A 19,599-nucleotide genomic window follows, 5' to 3' on the forward strand; every position below is an offset into this window, starting at 1 on the left:
TACTAAGATAGACATCGTCCGTGCCCGTTGCTATGTCCAGTCGGCAGGAACTTAGCTTTCCCGTTTTGTTATTTTTGAAATGCTTTGTAGTACTCCCTTCGTTTTTATTTAATCTGCATATTAGATTTGACTGAAATCAGACTTTACAAAGTTTGATCAATTTTTTTTTAAAAAAAATAAATATTTACCAGATAACAAACTTATATGATGTGAAAGTACATTCAATAATGAATCTAATGGTACTCATTTGTTATTGTATATGTTAACATTTTTATCTCTAATCTTTGTCAAAGTTTACAAAGCTTGGCTTCGACCAAGGCTAATATGTGGAGTAAATAAAAACATAGGGGTTACTTATGATGAACTTTTATACTCCCTCCATTTTTTTAGTTTGCATATAAGATTTGGTCAAAGTCAAACTTAGTAAAGTTTGACGGACTTTGTAGAAAAGAATATCAACATCTATAATACTAAAGTTATATAGTATGAAAATTAATTTCATGATGCATCTAATATTATTGGTTTCATATTATGAACCTTGATTTTTTTTATAAACTTGGTCAAAGTTAATAAAATTTCATTTTGATCAAATCTTATATGCAGACTAAAAAATGGAGGGAGTACTAGTATAGACCTGATCCTTTCCTAAAGGCTTGTTCGGTTAATCCTCCTCCCAAAGGATTGGAGTGGATTGGCAAAGATTGAGATGTGGCAAAGATTGAGATATATTTTGACTTATAAGAGATTTTAAATCCCCTTAAACCTCTTCAATCCCCTCAGTTCTACACGCAACCGAACAAGACCTAAAGAAGACCTGCAGGGACAACTGAAATAAAATCCAAAATTTATTATCTTTACCATCGAGTCTGGACTTGTCGTCTTTCGGAGGGAGGCCAGGACAGGAGACCCTGGTAGGACCCCACAGCGCAGTGAGACAAAACTCCCGAAAGGCCTCCTCTATTACAACAACAGCCGAACCCGACGGCCCAAACGATCCCCATCTCCCCCGCCGCGACCGAGAAGATATGGCGGACGAGGGCCCAGCCCCAGCCCCCGCGGCGGCCGCCGCCGTCCCCGTCGGCGGGGCATCCGCCACCATACTCGACTCGCTCGGCGAGGACATCACCCGCATCGTCGGCCCGGTCTCCGCCTGCATGCTCATCGTCGTCCTCCTCGTCTCCCTGCTCTCCTCCCCCTCCTCCCCGTCCCCGCTCGCCGCCTCCTTCGCCGCCGCCGGAGGCGCCGGCCCCGGCGGGGGCGGGGGCGATGACCTCGCCAGCGCCCTCGTCACCGCCGTCGTTTTCGTCGTCTTCGTCACGGCCGCCACCTTCCTCATGGCGCTGCTCTTCTACTTCCGCTGCACGCCCTGCCTCCGCGCCTACCTCGGCCTCTCCGCGATCTGGATCCTCCTCCTCCTCGGCGGCCAGATGTGCCTCCTCCTCCTCTCCCGCCTCCGCCTCCCGCTCGACGTCGTCTCCTGCGCGCTGCTCCTCCCCAACGCGGCCGCGGCGCTCGCCATCGCCGCGATCTCGCCGGCGTCCGTCCCCATCGCGCTCCACCAGGCCGCACTCCTCGCCATCGCCGTGCTCACCGCCTTCTGGTTCACGCTGCTCCCCGAGTGGACCACCTGGGCGCTGCTCGTCGCCATGGCCGTCTACGACCTCGGCGCCGTCCTCATCCCCGGTGGCCCCCTGAGGGTTCTTCTTGAGCTGGCCATTGAGAGGAACGAGGAGATACCGGCGCTGGTGTACGGGGCAAGGCCAGTGGATCCCAGGCACGGCCAGAATTGGCGGCTTTGGAGGGAGAGGGCGCGGCAGCTCGGCGGGGATTTGGACCCCAGCTCCACAGTTGAGGTGATTGGTGAGGTGCTGGGGAGAAATCCTCTTCTCAATTCAGGTGGCAATTCACCCAATTCGACGACCCAAGCCGGTGAGCAGACGAACTTCACTGGTGCTGTTAGTAATTCAAGGCTCAGGGAGTCACCGGTGCCAGATTTGAGCTCTGGTTCTGCCAATGCACAAGTCAGAGAGGCGCTTGCATTGCCGGAGACTAGACTGGATATTGCTGAACTGAGGGTACCGTTGATCCAGCCACAGCCAGATAGAACCAGTGACGATGACGACGACGATGATGAAGATGGCATCGGGTTGGGCTCATCAGGGGCAATCAAGCTTGGGCTGGGGGACTTCATATTCTACAGCGTGCTCGTCGGGAGGGCGGCTATGTATGACTACATGACAGTCTACGCGTGCTACCTTGCCATCATTGCGGGGCTCGGCATCACTCTGCTACTGCTGGCATTCTACCGCAAGGCATTGCCCGCCCTACCGGTGTCCATCACCCTCGGCGTTCTGTTTTACGTGCTCACAAGAACACTGCTCGAGACATTTGTTATGCAGTGCTCCACAAGCTTTCTGATGTTTTAGCATCCATGTTTGTATGTCATTATAGTTCACATTCAAGGCCTTCTCCAGTTGGTTAGGTTGTATTTTGGGAACTGTTCACCCTGGTCACGCCATGTTTGTGAAACTGTTAATCTGATGGCGTACACGACATGTTGATATATGTACCGGCTCTTTGCCATTACTGTCAAAAAATTTACGGTATGGATACTTGATTTCTGGAAGAAGGTACTTTTGTTTTGAACCTGCTATTGCACAATCTGCAGTCTTGTTTGCTTGCTATGATTTTTCTCATATCATATGGTATGCTATAAATTTTGAGCCTGGAAAAACACATCAGACCACAATAGAGAAGAGTTAATCTAAAAATTCCTTGGATTTTGAGGTTCATTTGCCCTTTCCAAGGCACCACGCTGAGTCCGCCAACAGGGAAGCCACTTTGAAACATGAGACCGCTATCACGCTGAGACGATATCAGAAAGCGTTATCTGCATGATTCAGTGAGCATATTTCTTCATCACAAAGGTGCTGCTGGATACAAGGAACATACTACAAATCATTTCAACAGAAAGGTGCTGCCTGGTATGAAGAGCACAGACTACAAATCGTTGATTGCATGAACTGGTTTTATCCGCAACAATCCATGCATGAGATTTCTGTAATTTGGTTTCTGTCATGTGGAAAGTATCAGTCTGGAATGAAGAAAGCACACAAGAAAGATCAAAACACATTCTGAATGCCAGGAAACTGAAGCATTGAATCTTCACAGCCACATATGATACTACATACTGATCAAAGCTAGAGCTGAGCGATAAGCTGTTTTGAAACACGATCAGGCGAACCAATTTGGAAGCCAAAGCAAAGCTGAGCCAAAACTAAACTAGGAAATTACAATGAGCTGAACAAATTTGGAGATCATAACAGTTGCCACAGACTCTCGGAGACAAAAATAAAAATAAAATTGAATTGCTGCAACCTGGACGACGCTGCTCTCTACTTGCTAGGGAATAACCAATCTAGAACTAATGCCCTGATTGTTAATGGGTACATTTCAATGTTTGGGAACCAAAAAAGGCAGTGCAACATGCAAGACCACTGCCAAATCCAAAAGGCAGAGTTGTCCATAACGATTGTACAGACTACAGAGATCATTCCTGGTATCATACTCTTTGGCTATCGATTGCTAGCAAAAAATGTGGATTAGCTACAAGATCTATGAAGAAACTGTAACCACTTTCAGATAACGCCCAGCATTCGTTCATCCCAAAGGCTGCTTGCGACCAACAGCGGATTCGGTTCAGGCTTTGGCCTTGTGCTGCTGCAGTTCCATATGCTGGGAGCTGGCAGGCTGAGAGAGAGCGACCGGCGATCCGGTGGAAGCAGCTCTTCGCACGGTTGAGTCGCTGCAGATTTGGGAACGGTTGGAACTCTACCATGATCGGCAAAACTGTGACGCTTTCTGTGGCCTCCCAATCCCTGACCAGACGTGAAGACCTGTCCACAAAGCTTGCACTCATAGCTAGCTGTTGCCTTCAACACCTTTGAAAGGCTGACAAACTTCCCTTCCTCATAAGAGCTAGAAGGCTCTGGCTCCATCAACTCATTATCTCCAACTGGGCCATGATGATCAGGAGAACTCAGCCCCATCTCTGTCATGAGCGTATCGAACGCCGATGCCGCGTTGACGTCCATCTCACCACCTTCGCCACAATCAACAGAAGCCGAGCACATGCCATGATCTCCTGAAAGCGACACAAGAATCCATGCGGCATCAACCTCCTCCATCCCATATGACTTCATCACCGGGGAAGGAACAGTGTCCATGACCATCCTCCTCGACCTCTTCCTCTTCATCACTGGAGCAGCAGACAGAGGAGCATTGTGATCACCATCGCCTACCGATGCCTGGTGCTCCACAGCCATCTTCCTGCGGCGCTTGTGCATCCTCATGTGCATCGACAGGGCGTCAGGGGAGGCAAAGGACTTGAAGCACAACTGGCATTCAGTCTTGGGGAACAACGCCCATCGATCGTCGTCGCTAGAAGCGGAATCCAGCAGCCACGACGTCTTCTGGCACCTCTCCCGGAGGCCGTACCTCTCGCCGGCGACTCTTGGGTTGCCGCTCAGCTGTTTCTTGCGCCGGCTCCTGTGGACCGCCATGTGGCCTCCGAGTGAGGCCCCGGAAGGGAAGCTCCTCTTGCACTGCTTGCACCAGTGCTTCCTCCCCCTCGGCGGCATGTCTGGACATATGGCAGCAGTGGTTTAGTACCAAGGATTGACAGAAAAAGTTGATAGCAACAACAAATCGGATGGTGCCCAGCAATTCATAAACATGGCTTGTAAAAGGGGGTTCTTTTATGGCGGCGGAAACTGAACTTTGGAGTTGGGAAAAACCCTTTCCTTTCCGTCTTGAAACTCAATTCGATCTTATCTTGCGGAATGGGCAGAAAAGATTGCCAGAAACCCTGGTTCCTCTGTTCCGCTGAGAACTGAAAAAAGATGTTTGGATTCTTGAGGGGAAGACGATAATTAACTTGCCGCGTGGGAGAAATCAAGAACGCCAAATGGAGCGGTTTGGGAGGGGTGGTAGAGAGTGGAATCATTCGTGAGGGCCTGGGAATTCAAACTTGATCCAAGAAGGCGGCTAGGGTTCCGCCAGATTGTTGACGGAAGCAGGCAACTTTTACAGGGGGCGAACAAATCAAGAACTCAAAAATCTACCAGCTGATTCAAAAAAAAGGAAGGAAAAAGAAAGAAAGAAAGAAACCCACCTCCGGTATCCTCGATTCCAGGTTCTTGGGCTGTGGGGGGAAGCAGAGGGAGGTTCTTGCTTGGCACGTTGTCGGGGGGAAAGGGCAGCCTGCTGTCTGTGCGTGTAATGCGCCGCGGCGGTGTTCTTCCTGACGATTGCCGGTTTCGGGAGGGAGGAGAGGCGTGGGCCGAGGAGCCTGCCGCCGGGGCCTACCTTTTCTTTCCTCGTTTTGTTTGGGATGGGTGGGAGGAGGGAGGGGGCGATGCGATGGTGCTTTTCTTTTTTGCTTTTCTTTTCGAGCTGGGGGTGGGGTGGGGGTTGGGGGAGTACTAGCTGGTTTTTTGCTGGAGGCAGAGCAAGTCCTCCTGGCCTGGGGCAGGACTAGTGCGCAACTTGCCTCCGTTGATCAATGGTTTTGCTAAATCTCAGGTGCCTGGATTTATTTCCGCATCAGTTAATTTCTGCTTCGCACATATCGAAGGTGGGGACTTCGTGAGGAGCGGCAGCGACTAGTGTCGACCATGCTGAGGCCGACCCATGACCTTGCCGGAGCCGGGGACGACATTCGGAGCAGCAGCGAGCTGCGGCATCCCGGGTGGAGGCGAGGAAGAAACTTCACCGGGGGGAGGGGGTATGGGGGTTTGCCGGGGTTCCTGTGGATTTGGAGGGTTTAGAGGGATGACCGAGGTAGTACCCGCAACGGCAGTAGGAGGAGGGTGGGGCGGCCAGGCGGTGCGTGGGGTAGGATGGGGGCATGCATGGAAGAAAGGGGAGAAGAAGATGAACTGTGTTGATCTGTTTTGGACCGTTGGATGAAGATTTGATGGTCGTGATGAAAAATGGCCGATGCAAAACTGTGCCCAAAGTTGTGTGTAACCCGGTAGTGGTAGTGCCTAAATCACACCAGTGATGGGCTGTAAACGGCCGCCCGTCACTGGTTTCTTTGGTCAGGCCTTCCGTCCGTCCGGGTGGGCTGTACCACTGGATGACTGGTAGCTGCCTACCAATGGCAGATACTTCCTCCGTCCTAAATATTTGTCTTTGTAAAGATTTTAAATGGACTACGAAACTTTTTTGGATGAAGATGTGATGGTTCTGATGAAAAGTGACCGCTACAAAACTTTTTTTCGGGAGCCTGACTAGTATATTCTCCTATTTTTCAAACGCTTGACAAAACAAACAAATGAAACAAAACGCTTGACAAAACAAACAAACGAAACAAAATATATCGGCTATTTAATATGCTAAATCTACTGTTGTGCAAACGTTTGCTTAACACGGTTGTAGAAAATGTGCAATCTGGGAAAGCTGCGAATTTTTGTGCCTAAAGTTGTATGTAACCTGGTAGTGGTAGTGCCTAAACCACGCCAGTGATGGGTTGTAAACGGCCGCCCATCAGGCCGTCACTGGTTCCTTTGTTCAGGCCTTCCGTCCGTCCGAAAGGGTTGTTCCATGGATGACTGGTAGCTGCCTATTAGTGGTAGATAGATGTCAGTGGTGTTTCAGGCTACCAAACATTTGAGCAAATCTAGTGTTTTGGCAGCAATTCATATCGAGGATTTCAAATTTGGAAAACATTCAGCATTCATATATTTGGAGCATCACATCTGGAATATGAAATGCACAAAGGATGTACTCCCTTCGTTTCAAAATAGATGACTCAACTTTGTATTAATTATTAGTACAAAGTTGAGTCGTCTATTTTGGAATGGATGGAGTATATATGTATTCCGTATTCCAGTAAAAGATAACAAGTCGCGAGACTATAGCACAAAGCTTAAAAAACACCGGTGCATACGCTGAACGCCTCGATGCCTTGATCGGCCATGGTGAGGTTCAGAGTTCCTCTGAACTAGTACGAACTACTCTGCAAAAGCGTCTTATATTACGAGACAGAGGTAGTAATTTGAAAAAGGGTACAAACTGAAAATGGTGTTTTCAACTAGAAAGTACAGCTTCTTTAACACATAATTTCTAGGGTCCTAAGCCACTTACAGGAGCACATAAGGAAGAGATGGAGCTACCTGCAGTCCGGTGGTGGCGGCCCCCCTTCTTCCCCCGTCGCTGGACCCCGGCTTGGGCGAGCGGTCCTGGTGGCGGAGCCCCTCGGCCGGCGTCGTTCCGGTGCGGATCTGGACGGCGGCGGTGACGGCCCATGGCTGGCGGCGGCCGGCTGGCCCAGATCTAGGCCCTACGGGCCCGATCTAGGTCGGGGCGGGCCTACCGGGGGGCCGCGGTGGTTTGTTCTCCAGTGGTTCTGGCGAGCTCCTCGCAACAGGGACGGCGGCTGCTGTGCCGCGACTGCTGCAGCATGGCGGCGGAGCTTCACGGGCCCGGTCTGGGCCCGGCTGGACATTTGGTCTGGTGTGCCTCTGCTGCTATGCCTGGTCTGTTACCGCCTAAGCCGGTGGAGGTTGTTCCCTCCCTCGCAGCTGCGGTGCTGCCAGTCCTTGTCTACGGGTGTCTCGTTTGGATCTGGTCGGCCTCGCTTCGTTGGCCCTGGTGAGACGACGGCGGTGTCCTCGTGACTGTGTTGGCGCATGTTGGTGGGCGGCGGATATGGTGGAGCCGAAGGTTGGTCCTGGGTGGCGGGCGCGAGGGGTCGGGAGAAATCCATGTCGGGTCTTGCCGGCACCAACGCGGTGACGCCTGCGGGCGCCGCCATCCTTCTTGAAGGGCGTCGGGTGACCCTCTCCCCCGTCTACCCTTTGTGTACCGAGAGAAATCCTAGGACTCGTCCGGGCAGCAGCATCGTCATCGTCGCATTCCTTCTTGAAGGTGGTGCTTGATACACGGCAACTCGGTGGCTTTGGAGCGTGGTGGTTATCTTCGGTGGTCGCAGCGGTCGCGGGGTGCCGTAGCTTTCGTTGATCTGGCGTTGTCGACATTTTTTCTCTTGTATTTTTTAGGCGTGCTTGTGCTGTTAGCCCCAGCGTCGATCGAAATGTTGTATCAGGTGGTTGCTATATCAATATAGCGGGGCGAAAGCCTATTTTGAATAAAAAAACTACCTGCCCCGGATCCATGGCCTTACATCCATTACAGATTAAAAAAAGAGAGCGAAAAAAGGCATAAATTAAGAAGTGCACTTTGTCGGGATTCAAACAGTGACCCATGAGCTAGCGAGGAGCGCTCGATCTGAAATCGACGTCGAATACGTCAACTGTACCAAGCAGCGCTGACGGTTGGATGCAAGATCGACGGCTGAGCTTGATTATGACAAGGCGAAACGATATCCCATTGACTGAAGAAATCGACACTTGCAGGAACTGAAGTTCAGAGATCCTGACAGGCAGCAACACAATTGGGAACTGATTCTGATCTGTAACGGGCCCCTAATTCTGCTCAGGTGGTACACTGCGTCTGCATGCGGATGTGTTGATTGGTGCTAGCGGCGGTGCCTTGTGTCCCATGTGGGCCGGTCCGTCTCCCGTCTTCTACTCTTCATCGCCGGGGACTGCACTTTCACTTCATCGGTCCTATCGCCGGTGCTCATGGAGACAACGGATGAAGGATGGCATGGGCTTGGACGCTGGGCGCCGCCGCCGTAGGATAGGTTTATGGGCTGTTTTTTGTTGTTGTTCTAGATGTTAGAAATGCAATGAAAATTTATGAAACCTGTCATGTTTGTATAAAGGACGTATTTCGTCATGTTGGTTCAAGTTGTACTCAAAATATATACAGCTAGCTAACGTTGGATGTCGTTCTTCTGCATTCGTGTCCGTGGACTGATCCCGCTATCCATGGACGGATATGAAGGAAATTTACGGATTACCGTGTTGGAGATGCCTAAGGAATCTTACACAACTCAATAGCAAAATCAGTAGATCAATAGCAAAACTAGTATTCTACTCCTTTTGACAAGGCTTACGAGGGCTACAAAACTCTATATTAATCAAGAAGAACGCTCACCGATGCACGGTTATCAGTGTGCATTGCCTTTCAGGCAACGGCTGGCATGTCCTTGAGCCACTGATCAAGCGGCTTGCCAATGGCGTAGACGTTGAAACCGATGTCCCGGAGCTTCGCCGGGTTGACGATGTTGCGGCCGTCGAAGACGAAAGCCGGCTGATTAGGACTTATTAGACTTGCTCTAAGGGAGAGGTTTTTCTTAAGCACTGATACATGGATGATGGCGTACGACACCGCTTCCGCGGCTTGCCGCGCCCTCGCCCTCGCATGGTGGGCACCGCCGGCGTTTAATTACCTCGGACTTTGAGACCGATGCCGCACACGCAGAGCCGATGGTCGTTGTATCCGGCTTTGCCTCGAGCCGCCAGATCCAAGCTTCCTTTGCGCGGAGCGACTCCAATGGCGGAGTTGGGATTGCCCCCCGGGCCCGGCGGAGAGCTAGTTGGACGATCAACACCTCCTCGTCCCCGTGTGGGACATGGATGAGCTCCGCCGGCAGTACCCGGAGCTAGTGGAGGTGGAGCGGGCGATCTTTGCCATTAATGACAGTGAAGTTATCGTCATCTCCGACAACGAGGGCGGCAACGCGGGCGGCAAGGTGGGCAGCGACGACGAGATCGACGCCGAGGAGTGGCGGAGCGTCTTCCTCGATGACCACGACGACAACACTGGCCCGAACCCAGCTTCACCCGGAAGGATTGGCTCGACCTCCCCTTCGTCTGAAGCTAGTTTTAGTTTGAATTTATGTTTAATGTTCAACTGCGAGAACTTTATGTTTAAGTGCATCATATTTCGATTCAAATTTGATTGAATTTGTGCAAATTTAATTTTACTATGCTAACTTTAGGGGATCGGCTACATGCGGTAAAATTTTAGTGGAATATGTATACTCCACTAAGGTATATACTCCACTAACTTTTAAGAGATCGGTTAGAAATGCTCCCCGTACGGATCTAACTCTCTAAGGTCAGCTACAACAAACCTGGCATAACTTCTGTCCCATAATAGCTTGTACCCGGGCTTGTAGCATTACTTGGCCGCATCTATAAAGGCGACGATGCGCCCTATATAAGGGTACCCTCTCTCTACGAAGAGGAGATATCGATACATTCACACACACACACACAAAAACACACACCACACACCTTCTCCACCGGAGAATCCACCATATACCCAGCCGGCTAAACCGCCAGCCCGCATCATCTCGTACCTTGAGCGCCTCACACGCCGGAATACAATTGGCACCAACAAGAGTAGAGAGTAGGGTCTTTAGCGGAGACGATCCCGGGCACGAACATGTATACATTCTTGTGTGCTTGAGGCTGTTAACCCATCCGATCGTGGTTACAAGCTCTACCTACATAGTACTAGAATTTAGCCGGTAACGAAACACCGACAGTACCGTTGCCAACTCCGACTTGTCTTCCGACTCGCACCCGTTCAGCATATAATAGAAAAAGGAAAGAGGTCCTTTTCAAGTCCCGCACCCGAGCAAGCTTTCTAGGGTTTCTTCGCCCTATCCAGGTCCAGGCACGCCGCCACTCGCTCCGCTCCGACCAGCCCCGCCGCGCCTCGACCTGTTCCCAGAAAGCTTGCCTGTTCCCTCTATCTCTGAATCGACCGATCGATCCAAGACCCTCGGTTCGTAACCGCCACGGCCCACGGACATTGGCTCCGGATTCCAAGTGCTCTAGACCACAGATCGATCAGTAACAGGTCTGGATTTTTACTAAGCTACTGCAGCTTCAGTTAACACACTCGACAAACCTATGGTGCTACGTAGTACAGTACGTCTACATGTCAAATTGCAACGTCGTCTTATTGCTGATAACTAGTGTCAACACGCTGTTTTTTCCGTGCTTACTATGTATTAATAATTTGGACGCAGTTTGTTACTGATCTTAGTCTCTCAACTCAAATACTCCTTCCGTCTAAATACATCTATATTTAGACAAATGGAAGTCAAGTATTTTATTTTAGGACGGAGGGAGTACCAGCATGTCTCGTTATACTTGTGAGTTATGAGTGCAATTCCTGTATCTGTAGCTCCAAGAACAGGCGTCGTCTTGTGGTGCTTGTGGTGTCTGCGGATGGCCAATAGCAAGTATGAGTATGTGAAGAGGGAGTTCGAGTTCAATCGCCAGCTCCCGGCCTCCAACTGGATCGTCCTCCGCATCGATGGTTGCCACTTCCACCGGTATATTTCATCTATTTCTCTTAAACGGATAATAATACATAGATAATGTATATCCGTGTTTTTTCGGTTTTCCACACGCATATTGAGTGATTGATTGTTGCTTTCTCTAATATGGGACGTTAACTGATTGATCTAGTTTTATTCTGCTCACTTCCTATCTATACACTGACATGGTTACTAGTGGTTAAGCAATTGCATCAACCATCTGGCCATCTCAGCTCGTCTGTACCATTGTCTTTTTGTAAGGATTAACATGTCGAAACACATGGAAAGAAAATTTTATTATTCAAATATGGGGATAACTGTTGCTTCAAATATGGGAAACATGCAAACATGGCCTCTCGCATCGTGGAGGAGCACTCTACCGCTCTACATCCTCCATATTTTTCGTTGGTTAGTGCCTCACCACAGGGGCACATGAGCTTCCTAGCCGGCATCGACCAATAGTTACTCCTTGTAGGGAACGGCAGTGGAGACGGACATTGAAAATCCTTATTCTTTTGTGGTTATGTGATTTAGCCCATATCTACAAAGTTACATGTGTTGTCCCGTGTATTTAGCTATAGTTTATATTTGTTGTTCTTTTCGGTATCCACTAATTTCAGTTTTATTTTTGTAGATTCTCGGAGTTGCATGCCTTTGAGAAACCAAATGACGAGAGCGCTTTACGATTGATGAACGCCTGTGCCACTTCTATGCTCAAGAAATACAATGACATAGTGTTTGCTTACGGTGCTAGCGATGAGTACAGGTATAATATCTTCTTATCAAAGTTAAATTATAAAATTGTTTGTAGATTTGTCATAAAAAGGTATATGCAAATGCTGTTGTGGAGACTCAGTTTTGAATTGCACGAGCTCCAGTTTTTCCTTTTTTTTTGAACATTTTGTTCATTATTTCCATAATAATCTCCGCTTCTTGTATTTTTGTTTGTTTTGCAGTTTTGTCTTTAGAGAAGAAACAGAATTATATAATAGGCGAGAAAGGCACGTCATTTGATTTGTTCACTTATTCACTTGGTATTCTAAAATACTGCCATACCTAAATATATTTTAACAATTCAGTTATAAGATCTCATCATGTTATTGACTTCTCTACCAATATATGCAGCAAAATTCTCTCTAAATGTGTTTCTTACTTCACATCTGTATACATGAGGAAGTGGAAAGATTTCTTTCCTAATAATGATTTGAAGGAACTTCCATACTTTGATGCGCGAGTTGTATGCTATCCAAATATGAAGACTGTTCGTGATTATTTGGCATGGAGACAAGTGGATTGTAAGCTTCTTGAACTAAAATCGATTTTTTTGTTGTATAAATAATAAGATAATTATATTGTGCACTTATGTGTGTTGGTGTTCTTGACAGTAGAATTGTGTTGTGTATGTTATTACCCTTTATTTAAAATATACAGCTTCAACAACATTAACTAAATATAATAAATATAGTGTATCTATGTGTTGCTTCAATGAGATACTTAGTTTTCTATTTGATTTAATGGTTGAAGATTAACATATTTTATTTTATTTGTATATTTTTCAGGTCATATAAATAATCAGTACAATACATGCTTCTGGATGTTGATACAGTCCGGAAAAACCAAAAATGAGGCATATCAAGCATTGAAGGTCATCTTAATTATCTAGGGCTATACATGTCATTTGTAGCATTTTTATGAATCATTTTTCCTTTTTTTTTGTGAACCGTCTATTTTTCTTTTAGGGAACATCTTCTAAGGATAAGAACAAGTTGCTTTTGCAACAGTTCCAAATCAACTATAATGATGAATCGGCTATGTTTCGGAAAGGATCCACTGTTTATCGAGATAAGGTAATGCTATCAAGCATTCATATGTTCATCATTATTAATGTTCTTGCTTACTCTCAGTGAGGTATTTTTAATTGTTTTTCTTGCAAAATTATTGTTTGCATGATGTATACCAGTGACCATGTTTATTTTTAATCATATTTTGTGTTTAGAGATATTTGTATCATTTCTGACTTATTTTCTTGATACCAGATGGTATATGTAAAAGTTCTTGCTATACTTTATATGTATATTTGAAACTTCTTAGCTGCCATTTTCTTAGGTTATATTGATCAAAGGTTATGTGGGCCTGATTGTTGACTAATGTTATTTTTTGGACATATTCTTTTCAACATTTAGTTTCAATTCTACTAACCCAGTTAGGTGCACTTTGAATACTAAAAAAGTTATACATATTACAGGTCACGAAGGTGAAAACAGACGACTATGGGAATCCCATAAAAAGAACCCGTCAGGCAATTATAGTGTCAAATTTTGATATCATAGGTCCCGAGTTTTGGGAAAAACATCAATACATTCTTGGAAAAGGTCAGTTGAATCATTCTAGTTTTAGGTATGCTTTCGGTCCAACTCTTATCAACTTTGTATATATACAGCATCAGACTGCCAGTATCTTTGGGGGAAAGAAAAATATGGATACGAGTATGTGAAGAAGTTTGTTAACATCCCTAGGTCTCCATGTTCCAATTGGACCATTGTTCGTATTAGCGCCTGCCAATTTGATCAGTGAGGACTCCTAATTTCCTATTTATTTAAACACATGCGGGAATACCATTTAGATAATTATATCGTCTTATCAACATGGAGATTTTTTTCCCCCCAGATTCTCACTGATCCATTCATTTGACAAGCCAAATGATGAGACCGCTTTAAGATTGATGAACGCTTCTGCTTCACTGATGATGGAGCAATTTCCTGATATTATCTTTGGCTATGGTTTTAACAACGAGTACAGGTATGATATACCCTTTCCGAATAGCTGTGTTTGCATGGAGAAGACTGCAAAAAAGACAGATAAAGCAAAAATATGTGTTTCCGCATAGCACAATTTTGCCTCTTCTCATCAATAATAGTAATTTAAATTGAATATATTGGCAATATAAGGGATCATGTTGAAGTTGTAAGTGAACTGGTCAGCGAAGCTTAAATGTGGCACACTTCAGTTTAGACAGGATTTCTTATGTTGTTGGATGGCAAACCTGAACATTTGTTGCAAATGATCATTTTTAATTATTTGTTATTGTTGCAGCTTTGTGTTCCAGGAGAACACTGAATTGTACAATAGAGAGGAGAGGTAGTTACTAGATTTATGAATTCGTATAGTACATGCATTTCATCCGGTCAAGCCTTTGATAAAATATGCAACTTCTTTTGCAGTTGAATCATTTCTTCATGTTCATCATGTTTCACTTCCTTCTACATTATGAAGTGGGAAGAATATTTCCCCAGTATACCCTTAGTGCAGCCACCACACTACAAAGCAGAAGTTCTCTGTTGCCCAAAACCAACAACCGTTTGTGATTATTTGTTCCGGAGGCAATCAGAATGTGAGTAATCCTCCTAAAAGGCCATATCTTTAACTAATCGGAAATATTTATGAATTTGTTGATGGTAGTACAGTATCTTATATCTGAATTCATGTGTTCATCTGCAGCAGTATGAATGCATTAATTTTGGTGTCAATATAACCTATATGCTGTGTTGAATACTTACCATTCAATGTATCTTTATTTTTTTTTGAAGATGTCCTGCTCCAAGGGTTTGTCTCTTCTCATAGTTAGAACAAATCATAAGAAAATGAGCTGACTCGTTGTACATGCTAATTTGCAGGTCACAACAGAAATCAATACAATACATGCTTTTGGATGTTAGTGAAATCTGGAGAAGGTGAAAACAAAGCTAAGGAGATACTGAAGGTCTTCTTTCATCATTTAGGATTTAAAATAATTTTTCATTATTCTTATTAATTCTTTAGTTATGTGCAATCTCTAACTCTTTAGTATTCTCTGAAGGACACATTACCAAAGGACAAGAACGAGTTACTTTTTCAACGATTTCAAATGAACTACAACAATGAACCGGCTATGTTTCGAAAGGGTTCATGTGCTTACCGTCAAAAGGTTTTTTGTCCATCATCCAAGAATTATTTTCAACAATAATGTTGTTTGTGCTGCCATTATCTTAAGAAAGTGACAGTTTAGATACTTAAGAAGAAAGATTTAAAATTCACGAAACGATCAAAGTAACTTTACAGTAACTATAACTGAAAAATATACTCTCGCATTCGCTCATTATCCGTAGTTTGTAACAATTCCATGTCGTCTACAAAGAACTGCATCTGAGAGATGCCTGGATACTGCTGTTGAGCAGAAGTCTTTATTTATTTATTTATTTGTGTTTGCATTTGAGTAGAGGATGATTCTCACGGTATGTCCAGTTTCTCTGTTAACAACTTACAGTGCAAATGGGTGCAGGTGGGAGAATTTGCAGAGGTGGAAGCCAATGGTGATGTTGTTACAAGAGAGCGGTGGGATGTGGCGGTGGCCCACGTAGACATGGGGCCAGACTTTTGGAGAAAGCACCCTTATGTTTTCAACAGGTGATGATTGCTATTTAGTTGCTAGATTTTACTCCCTCCGTCCCGAAATGTAAGACGTATTTTGACACTACAATAGTATCAAAAAACGTCTTACATTTCGGGACGGAGGGAGTAACTAATAACAAGTTGATCTCTTCCCATGAGAAATAGTAGTCAATATAATTATTGCTAGACAAAAAACTTGATGTTTACAATAATTCCATATAGGTAACATGCTGATAAAACTTGTTAACTTGTACTCGTAGATGTCCGAGTGCGTGGGTTAAGTCAAAACTCTCCTTGTTTCTGCCAAACTATCAGCCCATGTCAGCAGCCATTAAATTACTTCTAGTGTGCCACTAGTAGTAATTTGGTTATGTTGCCAGATTCTTAGGTTCAAATTTGGTGGCGTTGCTCAGGGAAGTGAATTTGTTTTTGCATGTATGTTATTGTAGCTGCAGTTGGTGCTGAAAATGGACAGAGTAATGGCATATCACTGCTGAGATACTTTGATTAAATGTGAATTCAAACTATTGAAAACAATTCAAGTGGACCATGCGTTTCTAATTCACCACCACATTGCCCATATAAGTTGCCCATCTCAAGGGGTAAATTTGATTATTTGCCATGAACCGTAGATATGATCAAGCAGTGCTAGTGTGCAACCATCTGTTCATGAGCACTATGATTTAGCTTGGTTTCTTGTTGATTCTTGTATATATACAAAATAGCCAATAATTTTTCATGCACAATAGTTGTGATCAAGTAAGCTTGCCAGTGCTTCTGTTTGAATGTATGGTGCGCAACCATTTGTTCATATGTACTGTGGTTTGGCTGGTTTCTTGTTGATCTCGTGTAGAATCGATTAAGCATGCCAGCATGGAAGGTGTGGAACCATCCATTTACATATTATTTTTCACTGTGGTTTCATGTAGCTTCTCAATATGTAGTATTTGTGCTAAAAACAAGTCTGAATATTTGGTCTGTTGTTTCTCCGAGCAGCTGCCACCACTCAGCTGATTTCAGCCCGCTGATCATTCTAATGATCTTGCTCGGTTCGACTTTTATAGGTCGTGCCACTGATGGTTGAGTTTTTTACGGTTTGGTTTATATTTTCAACTACTTAGGCTTCACATTGCGTGACAGCAATACTCAAACTGACATTAGATTCGTTAGTTGTTGTTTGAAAAAAAGCTGATATGACTCAACACATGCTAATTTCTGCAAGACGTATCCGTAAAATGTACATGCTGGCTTAACATCAGTTCTTGGTCTGGCTTCAACTCCGTGTTAAGATCCATTGATATTTGGAGGTACAGATGACCCTAAAGCCTGGTTAGGCGGAAGAACACATGGAGTTCATACTGGTTTCTTGATGCTAAAGCGTGATTGGTTGAGCAGATCGATTGCCACCCACCATTTTTATTTTGTGTATTTCAGCATTATTGGTTGAGCAGATTGATTGTTAAAGCCTTGGTTATGTTTAATGAGGCATGCATTACATCTGGGATGATTAGATGACCTGAGAGGTGATGTGCCTTTCTTGGTTGCTCTATACTCTGTCTCAGTAGGAAATTGATTCATCTACTAGGTGACTTGTTGGCTTGTTAGGATCTTATCTTTAGTATCGGTTTTACCATGTTTGTTAGATGTTTTTAATGTAAACTCAATTGGTTCAAGAGGATTGCTGGAATGTTGACTGTTCACCACCATTACTTGTTGTTTTCCTCTGCATGCATTGATCAGTGCCCATTTCTTTTCCTTTGTTAATTTATTTTTCCCTTGATAATGAGAAGGCCTAACCATTCAAATTGGCAGCTTGGCAACTATGTAATGTAATAGTTCCTTTCATGTGCAGATGAAAGCAATAGCAGAGGATGAGAAGATCCAAGTTTGTTTATCGTCGAAGAAGTGCTTGTGGAGTTGCGTCCTGGATTTATGGCCTCGTATAATTCTGTACTACTTACTAGACTTATAGCTCGGCCTATCCCGCCTGAACTGTACTTCTAACTTGACAGATGCCTTCAGAATCTGAACTCGTACTGGATAAGTTGTAACAGTGATTAAATTCAGGTTTCTTTTTATCATTGTGCACTTGCGTAGCTGCTTACTCTTATTTCTGCCTCATGGAAGTGTAGTCGCAAAACTACATCGATATTTCACAAAATATGTATTTGTGTCTTGTAGTCTTACAATGAAATTAGTAGATCAGATGGCAAAGCATCAATAAAATAAGATATATTGAGTGATAAAAAGTAAAAGTAGTCGAATGAAACGACTAAACACAAAAACCAAAACCACTACACACAAAATCCTAACTTGTCTAAATAAATATTCCAGGTCTTTTCGGTCGACCTGCTAAATATAGTCCCTGAAGAATTAAAACATGCAGGACGTGTTTGGTTCATGGACTGATAACAGAAATGTAATGAGATTACGGTGGGATCAATGGAGCAACAGACCATTTGCAAAATTAATTTTGGTTCGTGGCAGTAAAGGTATCAGGTTACATAACCGTGTTTGGTTTGACACTGCAGTCTCAAGCCATTTGCATTGGGAAATTCTACATAGGTAAAACCAAAATGATTTTCACATGCTCTTCACAGGCTCAATTCCAAATTCATCAAACTGGCATATAATTTAAAATCATTTTGCATAAATTAACTACAAACACATCTCTTGATCAATGCCGGATAGCTCCCTCATCGCCGGAGATATCGTGACTCGCAGAGGCTCCGCCACACCGACTGCACCTGCGCGCGCCGATGGCGTCCGACAGTGACCGGAAGTGCCGGGAGATGGTCTGCACGGCCAGCGCCGTGTACGGCCTCGCCAAACGATGACACAACCATCTGCATCTCCTGGTGGTAGTGCCAGTACCTACGGTCGACCTGGTCCAGCGTAGCCATTAACGCCGTCACCTTGCTCTGGAGGTTCCGCCTCTCCGTCGGCAGCTCGGCGGCGCCTTCATGCTCCTCGCCGTTGAGACCGTCGACTTTGATGTTGTCGTCCTTCCCGTCCCCCCTTGTTGATAGCGTCGTAAAAGTTGCCCGGCGAGTTCGTGCTCACCGCCATTGCCGACTGGGGTTCGGGCTTATCAATGGGGATGCAGCATCTGCCATGCCGCCTGGACGATCGCACTGGTAGAGCGACACTGACTGCATTGATGACTAGGCTGAGCCACCGAACCGCCGTCGTCTCGTCTCCCATGAGCGGCACCAGACTATCAGTCCCGGTCGATGGTCGATGCGTCTCAGAACCAGAACGGGTTGGTCATGTAGTGGTGGTGGTGGAATGACATGTCGCCACCCTCACCAGGCCAAAACCTTCTCACCTAACGACTAAGTACAACCCAGCTACACGAAAAGCAACAGAAGAAAAACGACCCTGACACCAGAACTTGCGGGCAAGTTGAGAGAAACAACCAAACTTTGAGGCAGAACTTGCAGCATGGACACGCAAGAGAAGAGCAAGACAAAGAAAAGACCAAAAATTGGGGAAAACTTACAGCAAGAACGCTGGGACAAACCTGGAAGGAACAATGGCGGATGCAACACAGCAAACACCCCTCACCCCCAATTTTGCTTTGTCTACGCTTCTCCGGCATTGTTCATAGGGATTGGGACTTCAGGGGCCTTGCCTTTCCCTCTACAAATCCACAAGATTTCGCCAAAAACATCAAAAGGGGCAGCAAAATGAGGTCATATAGGACTTCAGCTAGTACAGATTACAAACAACTATGTATCATAAGTACACTAGAGCTAGCAAGGAATGAGAATTTTTAGAAAACTGTATGTCATGTGGGGCACGTCTTACAGACGTGGGCCGCGCGGCCAGGAGCAGCCGACGGCCGCATCAGGCAAGGCGCAGGCTGGACAGGAGTCCTGATCCGGGCACATTAGTTCCTAGACTAGTTTATTTCGTATAGG

General features: G+C 45.5%; 2 protein-coding genes and 1 pseudogene across 2 annotated transcripts; 2 read left to right on the top strand and 1 right to left on the bottom strand.

The window, feature by feature from the left end:
* The first annotated feature begins 964 nt into the window (after positions 1-964).
* Positions 965-2,646, top strand: LOC123091117 (presenilin-like protein At2g29900). Its single transcript, XM_044512520.1, has one exon. The coding sequence runs from the start codon at positions 1,026-1,028 to the stop codon at positions 2,424-2,426; it is 1,401 nt and encodes a 466-aa protein (XP_044368455.1). The 5' UTR covers positions 965-1,025; the 3' UTR covers positions 2,427-2,646.
* Positions 2,647-3,221: 575 nt separating this feature from the next.
* LOC123094480 (zinc finger protein ZAT9) lies at positions 3,222-5,428 on the bottom strand. Its single transcript, XM_044516475.1, has 2 exons — positions 5,174-5,428; positions 3,222-4,642 (listed from the first exon to the last, which is right to left on the bottom strand). The coding sequence occupies exon 2, from the start codon at positions 4,638-4,640 to the stop codon at positions 3,639-3,641; it is 1,002 nt and encodes a 333-aa protein (XP_044372410.1). The 5' UTR covers positions 4,641-4,642; positions 5,174-5,428; the 3' UTR covers positions 3,222-3,638.
* Positions 5,429-11,022: 5,594 nt separating this feature from the next.
* LOC123094481 (tRNA(His) guanylyltransferase 2-like) lies at positions 11,023-15,695 on the top strand (annotated as a pseudogene).
* Positions 15,696-19,599: the final 3,904 nt, after the last annotated feature.

Source organism: Triticum aestivum, chromosome 4B, assembly GCF_018294505.1.
Source record: "Triticum aestivum cultivar Chinese Spring chromosome 4B, IWGSC CS RefSeq v2.1, whole genome shotgun sequence".
Lineage (NCBI taxonomy): Eukaryota > Viridiplantae > Streptophyta > Magnoliopsida > Poales > Poaceae > Triticum > Triticum aestivum.

What these genes read in the sequence shown, in the direction of transcription:
- LOC123094480 (XM_044516475.1), bottom strand. Translation starts at nt 4,640, where the DNA reads ATGCCGCCGAGGGGGAGGAAGCACTGGTGCAAGCAGTGCAAGAGGAGC.
- LOC123091117 (XM_044512520.1), top strand. Translation starts at nt 1,026, where the DNA reads ATGGCGGACGAGGGCCCAGCCCCAGCCCCCGCGGCGGCCGCCGCCGTC.